This window comes from Hyla sarda, chromosome 2, assembly GCF_029499605.1.
Source record: "Hyla sarda isolate aHylSar1 chromosome 2, aHylSar1.hap1, whole genome shotgun sequence".
NCBI classification, from domain to species: Eukaryota; Metazoa; Chordata; class Amphibia; order Anura; family Hylidae; genus Hyla; species Hyla sarda.
This window is the reverse complement of record NC_079190.1, coordinates 344,986,132-345,006,233: the sequence shown is the minus strand read 5'-3', so window position 1 is coordinate 345,006,233 and position 20,102 is coordinate 344,986,132. Positions and strand designations below refer to the sequence as shown.

At 48.6% G+C, this 20,102-nt stretch overlaps 1 protein-coding gene across 1 annotated transcript in view; it reads right to left on the bottom strand.

Moving 5' to 3' along the window:
- Nucleotides 1-20,102, bottom strand: part of F5 (coagulation factor V) — a 146,635-nt gene that overhangs the window by 98,426 nt on the left and 28,107 nt on the right. Inside the window, exon 3 of the mRNA XM_056558186.1 lies at nucleotides 2,030-2,152. Within this exon, the coding sequence (XP_056414161.1) occupies nucleotides 2,030-2,152 (123 nt within the window). The remainder of the gene's footprint in view (nucleotides 1-2,029; nucleotides 2,153-20,102) is intronic.

The window sequence follows — 20,102 nt, the reverse complement described above, 5'->3', positions numbered from 1 at the left end:
ATATATCAGGGGGCTGGACAAAGCCCATTGGTAGCTGGTTGCCTGTGGTTACCTGTGCCTCTGGAACTCTGGCTATATCATGTGATCACATAGCACATGACAGATCACATGACCTTAGGAAGGTCCTATACAGGGTAAATATCCTAACAACCTTCATATATTACTTACATTCACTGTACAATACTTACAATAGATGTACATACTCAATATATAATACAATACCATATAATGACTTAGGGGGGGAACCCTGCAGGAGAGCCCTGTGGACCTGAGGGACTCTACCTGAGGGGACTTTAGGACTGTACAGAACCATGTTCTGTACCAGGACACCACAAATTGTCTATTTTTTTTAATGTGCAAAGAGCTCTTATGACAATGTACAATGTACTGCAGGGCGAGCAATGATTTCTTCACAGCTAGCTAGAGGTATAGACAACATGTATTGAATAGGTCATGAAGGGGACATCATCAGCTTCATGCGTGAAAGCATGAGGCACAGGCAGCGTGAATCAGGGACAGGCTTTTCTTGTGCAACCAGGTATGAATCACTGAAATGCTTAAAGGGGTACTCCCATGGAAACCTTTTTTTTTTTTTTTTAAATCAACTGGTGCCAGAAAGTTAAACAGATTTGTAAATCACTTCTATTAAAAAAAATCTTAATCCTTCCAGTACTTTTTAGGGGCTTTAAACTAAAGAGAAATCCAAAAAAGAAATGCGTTTCCTCTGATGTCATGACCACAGTGCTATCTGCTGACCTCTGCTGTCCATTTTAGGAACTGTCCAGAGCAGGAGAAAATCCCCATAGCACAGCAAACATATGCTGCTCTGGACAGTTCCTAAAATGGACAGCAGAGGTCAGCAGAGAGCACTGTGGTCATGACATCAGAGGAAACGCATTTCTTTTTTGGATTTCTCTTTAGTATACAGCCCCTAAAAAGTACTGGAAGGATTAAGATTTTTTTTAATAGAAGTGATTTACAAATCTGTTTAACTTTCTGGCACCGGTTGATTTAAAAAAAAAAAAAAAGTTTTCCACGGGAGTACCCCTTTAAGCATTTCAGAGAAATTATAGTTTAAATGGAGAGAGCAATGAGTCAAGCCCATCTGGGACTGCCCCAGTGGGCATGAATGATTGCACCGTATTTGTGTATAGGAAAAGATAGGTTAAGCACAGCTGGAAGGGAGAAGATGCTTGGGACCGCCCCAATGACTTGAACCCCATTCCTTAATGGTTTTGAAACTATGATTTCTCTGAAATGCTGCTGTCGTTCAGGCAGAGTTAAACTGGTAAAAAAGTTTCCTTTAAAGGATCATGCACTTGGCACACATTGTACACAATGGACCACCACAATTCTGACACAAATGTACATGTGCACATATCTTGTGTCTTCAAATACACAGCTATAGACCATTTGGCCCAACTGTCTAAACATGCTATTGCTCCTGTATTAGTTTAAAAAAAAGTATAATCCCTATAATATGACAAAAGATTGTAACTTTTAGTACTTACAATTGTGTCTTCCACCACTAGGAGGCTTAGTTTAGCAACAACTGAAAGACCTACTTTTATATAAAAATGCTGCAGCATTTCTGAGAAAACATTGGGGCAGATAAATAAAAACAGTTGTTAGACAGTGTAAAGTAAATTTATCACAGTGGCTCAGGCTGTTTAAAAAATATGGCTCTTCTTTAAACCATCTATTCTAAGGTTACGCCATTTATTAGGTAACTTTCTTTACTACTGACAATTTTTGACGCACTGCATTGCCTTTTAACCAAGTAATCTTTCACACTCAGATCCAAAAAGATCTAAGTTACGGACCAAGTTAAGAAGCTGGAGGGGAGAGGTGTACTTCTCCCTGTGCCTTGCTGTTTTAGGGTACGGTCCCATGTATCGCATACACATCGTATTTCCCGCTGCGCAGCAAGGGTGAAACACAGATCTATGTAATGGAGGGAGCCTGCCATTAATTCTGCTGATAGGTTCCCTTTAAGATTGTAAAGCCGAGAGGAATGAATATCTTTTACCTTCAGAATGTTTTCCATATGAAATTCCTTGTGGATGAACTGTAAGAGGCTTACTAGCCAGATTCTTAAAGTGCACTTTCAAAGTATCTCCAACCTCTGCACGTAACGTTGGTCCCAGGATACCTGATGAAGAACACAACCGTTAGGTAATTGAATATTTGAAAACAAATTAAAAAATATATATTTGTCATTTTAAAATAGGTCTGCAAAGAAATAAACTTAGACTATTTCATTATATTTTAATTGCAGCCAAGGGCTTAATTGCCCAACGCTGGAATACCACAGATATACCTACCATACAGAATCTGAGGAATAAAATATCGTTAGTCAGGAGAATGGAATATTTATCAGCAGCGATAGATAATCTCCTGCCCCAATTCTACAAAATATGGATGGATTGGGACAGATTTCTGGATTCAGAGGCTGGGGTGTGAGGGACTGGGGGCGGGACCTTGAAACGCGTGGGTTCATTCTTTTTTTTTCTTCTTCTCATTACTCTCCTTTAATTTCTATATATCCTTCTTTAAACGATCTTCTCATTTATCTCATAGTTCTTCCTCTTTGTCATATTTTATGACCATTCATGTCGATTACCCTGAACTAAACTCCTGGGTCCCAATGTGCTCTCAAGGAAGCGTATATTTCAACATGTTAAGAGATACAGATGGCAAATAGTCTTCGATGCAAGTCCCTTTATTCCATCTCCCCATTATACTTGTTTTCAGTCATTATGTATATCTTTATATAACAAAGCGTTGCTTTACTCAAGCTAGTCGACCTGTCTATGTACCTTGGACATTAACTATTGTCACCATATTGGATGGTCAAGAGAAGACGAGACTTTATGAGGACTATTCTTTAATGTCTTGTTTCCCTATCTCCTGTTGTCTAACTTGATGACTTGATTTTTTTTTGTGTACTTGTTCTTCCTTTGTTTTGGAATATTCAAAATTTTGAAAAAAAAAAAAAAAAAAAAATATATATATATATATATATATATATATTAATTATACCACAGTGGCAATAAGTTATTTTATAGTATTAACAAAGGCAGCTATGATGTGAGCATAGTCTTTGTAATGTAATGCTGTCAGTGTCCTGTCTTACTTCTGACACCCATGAAAGCATAGCCATAGGTTTTATATGAAAGCCATAGGTATTACAGATATTAGAACATTTTATGGAGGATACTGATATTTTGTTTTACTACAGAAAGGGTATAGTAAATTTGAATGTACAGTGCTGCCGATTTTTTGCGCGCTACATGATAAATGTGACTGTCACGATGCCGGCTGGCAGGTAGTGGATCCTCTGTGCCAGAGAGGGATTGGCGTGGACCGTGCTAGTGGATCGGTTCTAAGTCACTACTGGTTTTCACCAGAGCCCGCCGCAAAGCGGGATGGTCTTGCTGCGGCGGTAGTGACCAGGTCGTATCCACTAGCAACGGCTCAACCTCTCTGGCTGCTGAAGATAGGCGCGGTACAAGGGAGTAGACAGAAGCAAGGTCGGACGTAGCAGAAGGTCGGGGCAGGCAGCAAGGATCGTAGTCAGGGGCAACGGCAGGAGGTCTGGAACACAGGCTAGGAACATACAAGGAAACGCTTTCACTGGCACGATGGCAACAAGATCCGGCAAGGAAGTGCAGGGGAAGTGAGGTGATATAGGGAAGTGCACAGGTGATAACACTAATTGGAACCACTGCGCCAATCAGCGGCGCAGTGGCCCTTTAAATCGCAAAGACCCGGCGCGCGCGCGCCCTAGGGAGCGGGGCCGCGCGCGCCGGGACAGGACTGACGGAGAGCGAGTCAGGTACGGGAGCCGGGGTGCGCATCGCGAGCGGGCGCTACCCGCATCGCGAATCGCATCCCGGCTGGAGGCGGTATCGCAGCGCCCCGGGTCAGTGGATCTGACCGGAGCGCTGCAGTGAGGAGAGTGTAGCGAGCGCTCCGGGGAGGAGCGGGGACCCGGAGCGCTTGGCGTAACAGTACCCCCCCCCTTGGGTCTCCCCCTCTTCTTAGAGCCTGAGAACCTGAGGAGCAGACTTTTGTCTAGGATGTTGTCCTCAGGTTCCCAGGATCTCTCTTCTGGACCACAACCCTCCCAATCCACTAAAAAAAAGGTTTTCCCTCTGACCTTTTTAGATGCCAGAATCTCTTTGACGGAGAAGATGTCCGAGGAGCCGGAAACAGGAGTGGGAGGAACAGATTTGGGAGAGAAACGGTTAATGATAAGTGGTTTAAGAAGAGAAACGTGAAAGGCATTAGGAATACGAAGAGAAGGAGGAAGAAGAAGTTTGTAAGAGACAGGATTAATCTGGCACAAAATTTTGAAAGGACCAAGATAGCGTGGTCCCAACTTATAGCTAGGGACACGGAAGCGGACATATTTAGCGGAGAGCCATACCTTGTCTCCAGGGGAAAAAATGGGAGGAGCTCTTCTTTTCTTATCCGCGAACTTCTTCATGCGTGATGAAGCCTGTAAGAGAGAATTTTGGGTCTCTCTCCATATGATGGAAAGATCACGAGAAATTTCATCCACAGCGGGCAGACCAGAGGGCAAGGGGGTAGGGAGGGGGGGAAGAGGGTGACGGCCGTACACCACGAAAAATGGGGATTTGGAGGAAGATTCAGAGACTCTGAAGTTATACGAGAATTCGGCCCATGGTAGAAGATCTGCCCAGTCATCCTGGCGGGAGGAAACAAAATGTCGTAAATAATCACCCAAGACCTGGTTAATTCTTTCTACTTGTCCATTGGATTGAGGATGATATGCAGAAGAAAAATTTAATTTAATCTTGAGTTGTTTACAGAGAGCCCTCCAGAATTTAGACACGAATTGGACGCCTCTATCCGAGACGATCTGCGTGGGCAACCCGTGAAGACGAAAAATGTGTACAAAAAATTGTTTAGCCAACTGAGGCGCTGAAGGAAGACCAGGAAGAGGGATGAAATGTGCCATTTTGGAGAATCGATCAACGACCACCCAAATAACAGTGTTGCCATGGGATGGGGGTAAGTCAGTAATAAAATCCATACCAATCAGAGACCAAGGCTGTTCGGGGACAGGCAGAGGATGAAGAAAACCAGCGGGCTTCTGGCGAGGAGTCTTATCCCGGGCACAGATAGTGCAGGCTCGCACAAAGTCCACAACATCCGTCTCCAGAGTCGGCCACCAATAGTAGCGAGAGATGAGTTGCACAGATTTCTTGATGCCCGCATGACCTGCGAGATGGGAAGAGTGGCCCCATTTGAGGATTCCGAGGCGTTGGCGTGGAGAAACAAAGGTCTTTCCTGGAGGAGTTTGCCTGATGGAGGCTGGAGAAGTGGAAATCAGGCAGTCAGGAGGAATGATGTGTTGCGGAGAGAGTTCAACTTCAGAAGCATCCGAGGAACGAGAGAGAGCATCGGCCCTAATGTTCTTATCGGCAGGCCGAAAGTGAATTTCAAAATTAAATCGGGCAAAGAACAGAGACCACCTGGCCTGGCGAGGATTCAGCCGTTGGGCAGACTGGAGGTAGGAGAGGTTCTTGTGATCGGTGTAAATAATAACTGGAAATCTTGATCCCTCCAGCAGATGCCTCCATTCCTCAAGTGCTAATTTAATGGCTAGAAGCTCTCGATCCCCGATGGAGTAGTTTCTCTCCGCCGGAGAGAAGGTCCTAGAAAAAAAACCACAAGTAACAGCATGCCCGGAAGAATTTTTTTGTAGAAGGACAGCTCCAGCTCCCACAGAGGAGGCATCAACCTCCAATAGGAAGGGTTTAGATGGGTCAGGTCTGGAGAGCACGGGAGCCGAAGAAAAGGCAGACTTGAGCCGTTTAAAGGCGTCTTCCGCTTGAGGAGGCCAAGACTTGGGATCGGCATTTTTTTTGGTTAAAGCCACGATAGGAGCCACAACGGTAGAAAAATGTGGAATAAATTGTCTGTAATAATTGGCGAACCCCAAAAAACGTTGGATAGCAAGGAGTCCGGAGGGGCGTGGCCAATCTAAGACGGCAGAGAGTTTGTCTGGATCCATTTGTAGTCCCTGGCCAGAGACCAAGTATCCTAGGAAAGGAAGAGATTGGCATTCAAACAGACATTTCTCTATTTTGGCATAGAGTTGATTGTCACGAAGTCTCTGAAGAACCATACGGACATGCTGGCGGTGTTCTTCTAGATTGGCAGAAAAAATCAGGATATCGTCCAGATATACAACAACACAGGAGTATAAAAGATCACGAAAAATTTCATTAACAAAGTCTTGGAAGACGGCAGGGGCGTTGCACAGGCCAAAGGGCATGACCAGATACTCAAAGTGTCCATCTCTGGTGTTAAATGCCGTTTTCCATTCATCCCCCTCTCTGATGCGGATGAGATTATAAGCACCTCTTAAGTCCAGTTTGGTAAAGATGTGGGCACCTTGGAGGCGATCAAAGAGTTCAGAGATGAGAGGTAGGGGGTAGCGGTTCTTAACCGTGATTTTATTAAGACCGCGGTAGTCAATGCAAGGGCGTAGAGAGCCATCTTTTTTGGACACAAAGAAAAATCCGGCTCCGGCAGGAGAGGAGGATTTACGGATAAAGCCCTTTTTTAAATTTTCCTGGACGTATTCAGACATGGCAAGAGTCTCTGGGGCGGACAGAGGATAAATTCTGCCCCGGGGTGGAGTAGTGCCCGGGAGGAGGTCGATAGGACAATCATAAGGCCTGTGAGGAGGTAGAGTCTCAGCTTGTTTTTTGCAAAAAACATCCGCAAAGTCCATATAGGCCTTAGGGAGACCGGTTACGGGAGGAACCACAGAGTCACGGCAAGGGTTACTGGGAACCGGTTTTAGGCAGTCCTTGGAACAAGAGGGCCCCCAACTCTTGATCTCCCCAGTGGACCAATCCAGGGTTGGGGAGTGAAGTTGAAGCCAGGGAAGTCCAAGGAGAATTTCAGAAGTGCAATTGGGAAGGACCAAAAGTTCAATCCTCTCGTGATGAGGTCCGATGTGCATTAGAAGGGGCTCCGTGCGGAAACGTATGGTACAGTCCAATCTTTCATTGTTTACACAATTGATGTAGAGGGGTCTGGCGAGACTGGTCACCGGGATGTTGAACCTGTTGACGAGAGAGGCCAAAATAAAATTTCCTGCAGATCCGGAGTCCAAGAAGGCCACAGCAGAGAAGGAGAAGGCAGATGCAGACATCCGCACAGGCACAGTAAGACGTGGAGAAGCAGAGTAGACATCAAGGACTGTCTCACCTTTGTGCGGAGTCAGCGTACGTCTTTCCAGGCGGGGAGGACGGATAGGACAATCCTTCAGGAAGTGTTCGGTACTAGCACAGTACAGGCAGAGATTCTCCATGCGGCGTCGTGTCCTCTCTTGAGGTGTCAGGCGAGACCGGTCGACCTGCATAGCCTCCACGGCGGGAGGCACAGGAACAGATTGCAGGGGACCAGAGGAGAGAGGAGCCGGGGAGAAGAAACGCCTCGTGCGAACAGAGTCCATATCCTGGCGGAGCTCCTGACGCCTTTCGGAAAAACGCATGTCAATGCGAGTGGCTAGGTGAATGAGTTCATGTAGATTAGCAGGGATTTCTCGTGCGGCCAGAACATCTTTAATGTTGCTGGATAGGCCTTTTTTAAAGGTCGCGCAGAGGGCCTCATTATTCCAGGATAATTCTGAAGCAAGAGTACGGAATTGTACGGCATACTCGCCAACGGAAGAATTACCCTGGACCAGGTTCAACAGGGCAGTCTCAGCAGAAGAGGCTCGGGCAGGTTCCTCAAAGACACTTCGAATTTCCGAGAAGAAGGAGTGTACAGAGGCAGTGACGGGGTCATTGCGGTCCCAGAGCGGTGTGGCCCAAGACAGGGCTTTTCCAGACAGAAGGCTGACTACGAAAGCCACCTTAGACCTTTCAGTGGGAAACTGGTCCGACATCATCTCCAGGTGCAGGGAACATTGGGAAAGAAAGCCACGGCAAAACTTAGAGTCCCCATCAAATTTATCCGGCAAGGATAGTCGTAGACCAGAAGCGGCCACTCGCTGCGGAGGAGATGCAGGAGCTGGCGGAGGAGAGGATTGCTGAAGCTGTGGTAGTAACTGCTGAAGCATAACGGTCAGTTGAGACAGCTGTTGGCCTTGTTGCGCTATCTGTTGCGACTGCTGGGCGACCACCGTGGTGAGGTCAGCGACAACTGGCAGAGGAACTTCAGCGGGATCCATGGCCGGATCTACTGTCACGATGCCGGCTGGCAGGTAGTGGATCCTCTGTGCCAGAGAGGGATTGGCGTGGACCGTGCTAGTGGATCGGTTCTAAGTCACTACTGGTTTTCACCAGAGCCCGCCGCAAAGCGGGATGGTCTTGCTGCGGCGGTAGTGACCAGGTCGTATCCACTAGCAACGGCTCAACCTCTCTGGCTGCTGAAGATAGGCGCGGTACAAGGGAGTAGACAGAAGCAAGGTCGGACGTAGCAGAAGGTCGGGGCAGGCAGCAAGGATCGTAGTCAGGGGCAACGGCAGGAGGTCTGGAACACAGGCTAGGAACATACAAGGAAACGCTTTCACTGGCACGATGGCAACAAGATCCGGCAAGGAAGTGCAGGGGAAGTGAGGTGATATAGGGAAGTGCACAGGTGATAACACTAATTGGAACCACTGCGCCAATCAGCGGCGCAGTGGCCCTTTAAATCGCAAAGACCCGGCGCGCGCGCGCCCTAGGGAGCGGGGCCGCGCGCGCCGGGACAGGACTGACGGAGAGCGAGTCAGGTACGGGAGCCGGGGTGCGCATCGCGAGCGGGCGCTACCCGCATCGCGAATCGCATCCCGGCTGGAGGCGGTATCGCAGCGCCCCGGGTCAGTGGATCTGACCGGAGCGCTGCAGTGAGGAGAGTGTAGCGAGCGCTCCGGGGAGGAGCGGGGACCCGGAGCGCTTGGCGTAACAGTGACATGACAATACTGCTATTGTAACTTTTACATTTGAAGAATTTTATGTCATTATTGACATTTCTGTCTTTATCGGCAAGAATGAAAATCCAAAAATGGGAAAGCGGTCTTAGTAGGCAGCTTCCTGGGGGTTTAAGCAAAAGATGAGGTAGTCTTGTGGCTAGGAAAGGGTGGAAAGTGTAAATTTTCAGGTAGGTATGTAATCAGGGGTTAAGAGGCCTTTAAAGGGGTACTCCGCCCCTAGACATCTTATCCCCTATCCAAAGGATGCCCCACTGCTGGGACCCCCGCGATCTCTGTGCTGCACCCGCCATTGATTTAGAATGGTGGGTGCGAGCGACGGGGTCATGACATCATGGCCACGCCCCTCACCATGTCACACCACGCCCCCTCAATGCAAGTCTATGGGAGGGGGCCACGTCCCCTCCCATAGACTTGCATTGAGGGGGCATGGCGTGGTGTCACGTGAAGCGTGACCGTGACATCATGACCCTGCCGCACGCTCCAAGTATTTGGAATAAAATGTTCCTAATGCTGGGGCAGCGAAATACCCCTTTAAGGAAACAGCATAGAGATAAGTGACGGGGAAGATTTAGCCAATAGGATCTAGTGAAAGGTAGTGTCCTTAGGATGTGTTCACACATCGCGTGTCATTTTGCCACGAATGGCCCCAATTCTGGTAAAAATTGTGTGTCTAACTATAAACTACTGATTATGTAAATCACAGTAAAACGCACAATTTTTACCACAATTTCAACCATTTGCGGCAAAAATACTGCCGGTAAATCAATGCTGCACCGCTAATTAGCTGCAATGTTTGAACAAAGCCTTATGGTTCTATAAGAGATAGAGGTAGAGGTAGAGCTGAGGTAATTTTGGTCCCACCCACCTGCTTCCTCCTTTGTTTTTTTTGGGGGGGGATTGAGAATGGAGAAGGGACACTGCGTTGGAGTTTGCCAGTGTTGGAGAAGTTTGTGGGCCCCAAAACTTATTTGGGTCGAAGCACTGTGTTTATTTTATTGGTGCCCTTGAGTCTGACAAAAATAGTTAAGGGTAAAAGTTCTGGCTTGCATACGACTATTTAGATCTATCATATTTTTAAGAATATTTCAGTTATATTGGTTTATTTATTTTGTTGTATTGTTTATAGATGGCTTCTTTGGCTTTTTATCCGCAACCCATGGTTATTTCAGGAAATAGTAGGCCAATAGATGGACAAGAGAAGAGTTTCAGAGGACATGGGTAATGTAAAATTGTGAGTTGGGAGGAAATCCTTCCAGCTATGTTCTGATAACAAGCAGAGCTGCAGACAACTTCAGATTCCTGTGGTTACCCTATGAATCAGTCAGCTGACAACAGCTTGTCATATTGTAATAAGGCACTCCAGAATGGAGACATCCTGTTATTTATTGTGTATTATAGAATTGTTATTTAAGTCCTTGTGTCTGTTCATATCTGCATTGTGCATACAGGGCTATTTTTCTTTTTATGATGGAAGTTGAGACTTCATTGGAAATGTGAATATAGCCTTACAAATCCTGGTAGATTTAAGAAAATATGAAGCCATGAAACAAGGGTACGCCAAGAAGCTATACAGCACTGAGCCAACTGTTATTTTGAAGGCAGAATAAGTACATTTTCCCATAACATTAGGCTCATATGGTCAAAAGGACAATACATTATACACATACAATATCTGCACAGACCTGGCCTGAATACCTTTAACCTGAATAGAATGTTCCAGCTGTTCAAACATCTACTTCTAAGCCTTAGTTTCAGTAGTACAATGCCCTCCCTCCAGCACACAACATATAAAAGCCTTTAATTAATAGATGCCGATTAGCTTCTACAGTCAAAGGCCATCGCCGGCGAAAATACAGCAGCAGGGGGTGCTGAGCATGAATGATCCCAGGATTTGAGCAGCAGGAAAGGCAATTTTAAGAAGATTATGTGCCGGCTTCAAATAGCAGAAAAGTTTCGATGTAATAAAACTGTTGCAATTGTTCCCTCCACAGCAAAGAACATAATCGACAGTTTACCAGAAAAATGTACTGCATACTTATTAAGTTAGTCAGTACTTCCTAACAAAGTGAAATAAAGTGCACATAGGCTCTGACGAGTATGAAAAAGCACATAAACATAAAGTTACAGCAGCATCCTACAGATGTATATGAATGATTAGAGCTGTGCTCCGAGTAGCTACTTGGTCTAGCCACAAGAAGGCGTTAAAGTTCTCCCTCCTATGCCCTATAAAAAGGCTCTCAGGGGCTACAGTGGGGTAGTGTACATGTTGGAGAAAGACTGTTGACTGCTAGACATGCCACCTTTACTATGCACTCAAAGACATTTTGCCCAGCTGGCCGACTTGGACAACTTTGAACTGCAACAAGCTGTTTTCTGCAAAAAGCCTGCAATCTAAGCCATTTTTAAAGAAGTTGTTAAGAGGTGTAGGGATCAGTGGCGGATCCGGGGCTGGAGCAATGGGGAAATAACTACGCCCCCCCCCCCCCCCCGAGATTGCTGCCCCTCCTGTACTATAGCATGGTGGAGCAGGAGCTGTCAGCTGTACTTTTCTCGCATGTTTCCCTATTCTTGCAGTGTGAGGATGCCATCCACGGCAGGCTGACACAAAGAGCAACATGTGAGAAAAGTGACAGCTGGAGAGAGCTGCTCGGGCGCTATATGGTACAGGGGAATTATTAAAACTTGAGGGGGAAAAATGCACAGAAAAGGGCAAATTATAAGTGAGGGGCACATAACAGGGGGGCATTATAAGTCAGGGGCACATGTCAGAGGGGCATTATATCTGAGGGGCACATGACAGGGGGCATTATATGTGAGGGGGACATGACAGGGGGCATTATATGTGAGGGGCACATGTCAGGGGGCATTATATGTGAGGGGCACATGTCAGGGGGCATTATATGTGGGGGCACATGACAGGGGCCCCCCTGTAATGTACCCATATGATGCACATATAATGCCCCCCTGACATTTGCCCCTCACTTATAATGCCCTCGTCATGTGTCCCTCACATATACAGTAATGCCCCATGTCCTGTGCCTCTCACATATAATGCACCCTGAGGGGGCAGGAATGGGGGCATTATATGTGAGGGGCACAAGACATGGGGCATTATATGTGAGGGGCACAGAACAGGGGGTATTATATATGAGGGGCACATGACAGGGGGGCATTATAAGTCAGGGGCACATGTCAGGGGGCATTATATGTGAGGGGCACAGGACAGGGGGCATTTTATGTGAGGGGCACATGTAAGGGGGCATTATATGTGGGGGCACATGACAGGGGCCCCCTGTCATGTGCCCCTCACTTATGATGGCCTGTCATGTGCCGCTGACTTATAATGCCCCCTGTCCTCTGCCCGTCGCATATAATGCCCCATGTCCTGTGCCCCCAACATATAATGCCCCCTGAGGGGGCAGGACAGGGGGCATTATATGTGAGGGGAACATTACGGGAGCATTATATGTGAGGGGCACAGCAAAGGGGGCATTATATGTGAGGGGCACAGGACAGAGAGCGTTATTATGTGGGGGAACAGGACGGTTTATAATTATTATGTGTGGGGGCACAGGATGGGGCATTATTACTATATATGAGGGGCACAGAGTGTTTTGCATTTCAGAGTTACAAGCCGGCATTTGTCATTGTAGGTGTAAGTGAAACATTTTTCTACACCTTTTTTTTGCTGGTAATGTGTAGGAGCACCAAATTTTTTAAAAGGTAGCAGACCATTTGAGACATTTTGTGCAGGTCACATTTCACTTTTCACATACACCAAAAAGCTAAGCTAATTCTGGGCTGGTGTTTTTGTGCCTTTTTTGTACCTTTTCACAAAAAGGCGCAGTTCATAAAACCCTTCCATATCATGTGTATTGCCAAAATCAGTGGATTGCAACTCAATTAGCAGAAATGTGTAAACCAAAAGGTGCAAAAAAGGCTCAAATAAGCCCTGCTTGCGCCTTTTTTGCACCTTTTTCAGACACAAAAAACTGTCTAAAGACAATTATACATGTCGGCCATAGTGTGTATTATAAGGAATTTCTGGGGTACTAGGGTTTTTATGGGCCACAATACATTACGGTATTGTATTCAGAGGGTGCATGGCAAGGTTATATTCAGAGAGCACAGTATATAGTAGTATTATATTCAGAGGGTACAGTGTGTTGTAGTAATATATTCAGAGGGTTCAGTGTGTAGTAGTATTATATTCAGAGGTTACGGTGTGTGAAGGTTTTAAATACAGAGGGTACGGTGTGTGGCAGTATTATATTCAGAGGATACAGTGTGTTGTAGTATTTTCAGCGTGTGTACAGTGTGTCAGAATTATATTTAGAGGGTGTGTGTGTCACGATGCCGGCTGGCAGGTAGTGGATCCTCTGTGCCAGAGAGGGATTGGCGTGGACCGTGCTAGTGGATCGGTTCTAAGTCACTACTGGTTTTCACCAGAGCCCGCCGCAAAGCGGGATGGTCTTGCTGCGGCGGTAGTGACCAGGTCGTATCCACTAGCAACGGCTCAACCTCTCTGACTGCTGAAGATAGGCGCGGTACAAGGGAGTAGACAGAAGCAAGGTCGGACGTAGCAGAAGGTCGGGGCAGGCAGCAAGGATCGTAGTCGGGGGCAACGGCAGGAGGTCTGGAACACAGGCTAGGAACACACAAGGAAACGCTTTCACTGGCACAATGGCAACAAGATCCGGCGAGGGAGTGAAGGGGAAGTGAGGTATAAATAGGGAGTGCACAGGTGAACACACTAATTGGAACCACTGCGCCAATCAGCGGCGCAGTGGCCCTTTAAATCGCAGAGACCCGGCGCGCGCGCGCCCTAGGGAGCGGGGCCGCGCGCGCCGGGACAGGACAGACGGAGAGCGAGTCAGGTACGGGAGCCGGGATGCGCATCGCGAGCGGGCGCTACCCGCATCGCGAATCGCATCCCGGCTGGAGACGGTATCGCAGCGCACCGGGTCAGTGGAGCTGCCCGGAGCGCTGCGGTAGCGAGAGAGAAGCGAGCGCTCCGGGGAGGAGCGGGGACCCGGAGCGCTCGGCGTAACAGTGTGCCAGTATTATATTCAAAGGATACGGTGTTTGGCAGTATTATAATAATTATTGTTTTCATATAGAGGATCAGAATCCTGAATGAAAATTTAGCTGGAACAAGTTAATGTGGTATGTACCATCTGAATTAGATAAAGAAAGACTATAGAGAAGACGTCACCTGTAGTCACTGATATTATTGTGTATTCTCCTCACTATAGAGAAAACGTCACCTGTAATCACTGATATCATTGTGTATTCTCCTCACTATAGAGAAGATGTCACCTGTAGTCACTGATATTATTGTGTATTCTCCTCCCTATAGAGAAGACGTCACCTTAAGTCACTGATATCATTGTGTATTCTCCTCACTATAGAGAAGACGTCACCTATAGTCACTGAAATTATTGTGTATTCTCCTCACTATAGAGAAGACATCACCTGTAGTAACTGATATCATTGTGTATTCTCCTTACTGTCACGATGCCGGCTGGCAGGAGGTGGATCCTCTGTGCCAGAGAGGGATTGGCGTGGACCGTGCTAGTGGACCGGTTCTAAGTCACTACTGGTTTTCACCAGAGCCCGCCGCAAAGCGGGATGGTCTTGCTGCGGCGGTAGTGACCAGGTCGTATCCTCTAGCAACGGCTCAACCTCTCTGACTGCTGAAGATAGGCGCGGTACAAGGGAGTAGACAGAAGCAAGGTCGGACGTAGCAGAAGGTCGGGGCAGGCAGCAAGGATCGTAGTCAGGGGCAACGGCAGGAGGTCTGGAACACAGGCTAGGAACACACAAGGAAACGCTTTCACTGGCACAATGGCAACAAGATCCGGCGAGGGAGTGCAGGGGAAGTGAGGTATACATAGGGAGTGCACAGGTGAACACACTAATTAGAACCACTTGCGCCAATCAGCGGCGCAGTGGCCCTTTAAATCGCAGAGACCCGGCGCGCGCGCGCCCTAGGGAGCGGGGCCGCGCGCGCCGGGACAGGACCGACGGAGAGCGAGTCAGGTACGGGAGCCGGGGTGCGCATCGCGAGCGGGCGCCACCCGCATCGCGAATCGCATCCCGGCTGGAGGCGGTATCGCAGCGCACCGGGTCAGTGGATCTGACCGGAGCGCTGCAGTAGCGAGAGTGTAGCGAGCGCTCCGGGGAGGAGCGGGGACCCGGAGCGCTCGGCGTAACAGTACCCCCCCCTTGGGTCTCCCCCTCTTCTTAGAGCCTGAGAACCTGAGGAGCAGACTTTTGTCTAGGATATTGTCCTCAGGTTCCCAGGATCTCTCTTCAGGACCACAACCCTCCCAATCGACCAAAAAAAAACTTTTCCCTCTGACCTTCTTGGAGGCCAGTATCTCCTTTACGGAGAAGATGTCCGAGGAGCCGGAAACAGGAGTGGGAGAAACAAGTTTGGGAGAGAAACGGTTGATGATGAGTGGTTTAAGAAGAGAAACGTGAAAGGCATTAGGAATACGAAGAGAAGGAGGAAGAAGAAGTTTGTAAGAGACAGGATTAATCTGGCACAAAATTTTGAAAGGACCAAGATAGCGTGGTCCCAATTTGTAGCTAGGGACACGGAAGCGGACATATTTAGCGGAGAGCCATACCTTGTCTCCAGGAGAAAAAATGGGGGGAGCTCTTCTTTTCTTATCAGCAAACTTCTTCATGCGTGATGAAGCCTGTAAGAGAGAATTTTGGGTCTCTTTCCATATGGTGGAAAGATCACGAGATATTTCATCCACAGCGGGCAAACCAGAGGGCAATGGAGTAGGGAGGAGGGGAAGAGGGTGACGGCCGTACACCACGAAAAATGGGGATTTGGAGGAAGATTCAGAGACTCTGAAGTTATACGAGAATTCGGCCCATGGTAGAAGATCTGCCCAGTCATCCTGGCGGGAGGAAACAAAATGCCGTAAATAATTACCCAGGACCTGGTTAATTCTTTCTACTTGCCCATTGGATTGAGGATGATAGGCAGAAGAAAAGTTTAATTTAATCTTGAGTTGTTTACAGAGAGCCCTCCAGAATTTTGACACGAATTGGACGCCTCTGTCCGAGACGATCTGCGTGGGCAACCCGTGAAGACGAAAAATGTGTACAAAAAATTGTTTTGCCAACTGAGGCGCTGAAGGGAGACCAGGAAGAGGGATGAAATGTGCCATCTTGGAGAATCGATCAACGACCACCCAAACAACAGTGTTGCCACGGGATGGGGGTAAGTCTGTAATAAAGTCCATACCAATCAGCGACCAAGGCTGTTCGGGGACAGGCAGAGGATGAAGAAGACCAGCGGGCTTCTGGCGAGGAGTCTTATCCCGGGCACAGACAGTGCAGGCTCGCACAAAATCCACAACATCCGTCTCCAGAGTCGGCCACCAATAGAAACGAGAGATGAGTTGCACGGATTTCTTGATGCCCGCATGACCTGCGAGATGGGAGGAGTGACCCCATTTGAGGATTCCGAGGCGTTGGCGTGGAGAGACGAAGGTCTTCCCTGGAGGAGTTTGCCTGATGGAGGCTGGAGAAGTGGAGATCAGGCAGTCAGGAGGAATGATGTGTTGCGGAGAGAGCTCTACTTCCGAGGCATCCGAGGAACGAGAGAGAGCATCGGCCCTAATGTTCTTATCGGCAGGCCGAAAGTGAATTTCAAAATTAAATCGGGCAAAGAACAGAGACCACCTGGCCTGGCGAGGATTCAGCCGTTGGGCAGACTGGAGATAGGAGAGGTTCTTGTGATCGGTGTAAATAATAACTGGAAATCTTGATCCCTCCAGCAGATGCCTCCATTCCTCAAGTGCTAATTTCATGGCTAGTAGCTCTCGATCCCCGATGGAGTAGTTCCTCTCCACCGGAGAGAAGGTCCTAGAAAAAAAACCACAAGTAACAGCATGCCCGGAAGAATTTTTTTGTAGAAGGACCGCTCCAGCTCCTACTGAGGAGGCATCAACCTCCAATAGGAAGGGTTTAGATGGGTTAGGTCTGGAGAGCACGGGAGCCGAAGAAAAGGCAGACTTGAGCTGTTTAAAGGCGTCTTCCGCTTGAGGAGGCCATGACTTAGGATTGGCATTCTTTTTGGTTAAAGCCACGATAGGAGCCACAATGGTAGAAAAATGTGGAATAAATTGTCTGTAATAATTGGCGAACCCCAAAAAACGTTGGATAGCACGGAGTCCGGAGGGGCGTGGCCAATCTAAGACGGCAGAGAGTTTGTCTGGATCCATTTGTAGTCCCTGGCCAGAGACCAAGTATCCTAGGAAAGGAAGAGATTGACATTCAAACAGACATTTCTCCATTTTGGCATAAAGTTGATTGTCACGAAGTCTCTGAAGAACCATGCGGACATGCTGGCGGTGTTCTTCTAGGTTGGCAGAAAAAATCAGGATATCGTCCAGATACACAACAACACAGGAATATAAGAGATCACGAAAAATTTCATTAACAAAGTCTTGGAAGACGGCAGGGGTGTTGCACAGGCCAAAGGGCATGACCAGATACTCAAAGTGTCCATCTCTAGTGTTAAATGCCGTTTTCCATTCATCCCCCTCTCTGATGCGGATGAGATTATAAGCACCTCTTAAGTCCAGTTTGGTAAAGATGTGGGCACCTTGGAGGCGATCAAAGAGTTCAGAGATGAGAGGTAGGGGGTAGCGGTTCTTTACCGTGATTTTATTAAGACCGCGGTAGTCAATGCAAGGACGTAGGGAGCCATCTTTTTTGGACACAAAGAAAAATCCGGCTCCGGCAGGAGAGGAGGATTTGCGGATAAAGCCCTTTTTTAAATTTTCCTGGATGTACTCAGACATAGCAAGAGTCTCTGGGGCAGAGAGAGGATAAATTCTGCCCCGGGGTGGAGTAGTGCCCGGGAGGAGGTCAATAGGACAGTCATAAGGCCTGTGAGGAGGTAGAGTCTCAGCTTGTTTTTTGCAAAAAACATCCGCAAAGTCCATATAGGCCTTAGGGAGACCGGTTACAGGGGGAACCACAGGGTCACGGCAAGGAGAACTGGGAACCGGTTTAAGGCAGTCCTTGAAACAAGAGGAACCCCAACTCTTGATCTCCCCAGTGGACCAATCCAGGGTTGGGGAATGGTGTTGAAGCCAGGGTAGTCCGAGGAGAATTTCGGAAGTGCAATTGGGGAGGACCAAAAACTCAATTTTCTCGTGATGAGGTCCGATGCACATTAGGAGGGGCTCCGTGCGGAAACGTATGGTACAGTCCAATCTTTCATTGTTAACACAATTGATGTAGAGGGGTCTGGCGAGACTGGTCACCGGGATGTTGAACCTGTTGATGAGAGAGGCCAAAATAAAATTTCCTGCAGATCCGGAATCCAAGAAGGCCATAGTAGAGAAGGAGAAGGTAGAGGCAGATATCCGCACAGGCACAGTAAGACGTGGAGAAGCAGAGTTGACATCAAGGACTGTCTCACCTTTGTGCGGAGTCAGCGTACGTCTTTCCAGGCGGGGAGGACGGATAGGACAATCCTTCAGGAAGTGTTCGGTACCGGCACAGTACAGGCAGAGATTCTCCATGCGGCGTCGTGTCCTCTCTTGAGGTGTCAGGCGAGACCGGTCGACCTGCATAGCCTCCACGGCGGGAGGCACAGGAACGGATTGCAGGGGACCAGAGGAGAGAGGAGCCGGGGAGAAAAAACGCCTCGTGCGAACAAAGTCCATATCCTGGCGGAGCTCCTGACGCCTTTCGGAAAAACGCATGTCAATGCGAGTGGCTAGATGAATGAGTTCATGTAGGTTAGCAGGGATTTCTCGTGCGGCCAGAACATCTTTAATGTTGCTGGATAGGCCTTTTTTAAAGGTCGCGCAGAGGGCCTCATTATTCCAGGATAGTTCAGAAGCAAGAGTACGGAATTGTACGGCGTACTCGCCAACGGAAGAATTACCCTGGACCAGGTTCAACAGGGCAGTCTCAGCAGAAGAGGCTCGGGCAGGTTCCTCAAAGACACTTCGAATTTCCGAGAAGAAGGAGTGTACAGAGGCAGTGACGGGGTCATTGCGGTCCCAGAGCGGTGTGGCCCATGACAGAGCTTTTCCAGACAGAAGGCTGACTACGAAAGCCACCTTAGACCTTTCAGTAGGAAACTGGTCCGACATCATCTCCAAGTGCAGGGAACATTGAGAAAGAAAGCCACGGCAAAATTTAGAGTCCCCATCAAATCTATCCGGCAAGGATAGTCGTAGGCCTGAAGCGGCCACTCGCTGCGGAGGAGGTGCAGGAGCTGGCGGAGGAGATGATTGCTGAAGCTGTGGTAGTAGCTGCTGTAGCATCACGGTCAGTTGAGACAGCTGGTGGCCTTGTTGCGCTATCTGTTGTGACTGCTGGGCGACCACCGTGGTGAGGTCGGCGACAACTGGCAGAGGGACTTCAGCGGGATCCATGGCCGGATCTACTGTCACGATGCCGGCTGGCAGGAGGTGGATCCTCTGTGCCAGAGAGGGATTGGCGTGGACCGTGCTAGTGGACCGGTTCTAAGTCACTACTGGTTTTCACCAGAGCCCGCCGCAAAGCGGGATGGTCTTGCTGCGGCGGTAGTGACCAGGTCGTATCCACTAGCAACGGCTCAACCTCTCTGACTGCTGAAGATAGGCGCGGTACAAGGGAGTAGACAGAAGCAAGGTCGGACGTAGCAGAAGGTTGGGGCAGGCAGCAAGGATCGTAGTCAGGGGCAACGGCAGGAGGTCTGGAACACAGGCTAGGAACACACAAGGAAACGCTTTCACTGGCACAATGGCAACAAGATCCGGCGAGGGAGTGCAGGGGAAGTGAGGTATACATAGGGAGTGCACAGGTGAACACACTAATTAGAACCACTTGCGCCAATCAGCGGCGCAGTGGCCCTTTAAATCGCAGAGACCCGGCGCGCGCGCGCCCTAGGGAGCGGGGCCGCGCGCGCCGGGACAGGACCGACAGAGAGCGAGTCAGGTACGGGAGCCGGGGTGCGCATCGCGAGCGGGCGCCACCCGCATCGCGAATCGCATCCCGGCTGGAGGCGGTATCGCAGCGCACCGGGTCAGTGGATCTGACCGGAGCGCTGCAGTAGCGAGAGTGTAGCGAGCGCTCCGGGGAGGAGCGGGGACCCGGAGCGCTCGGC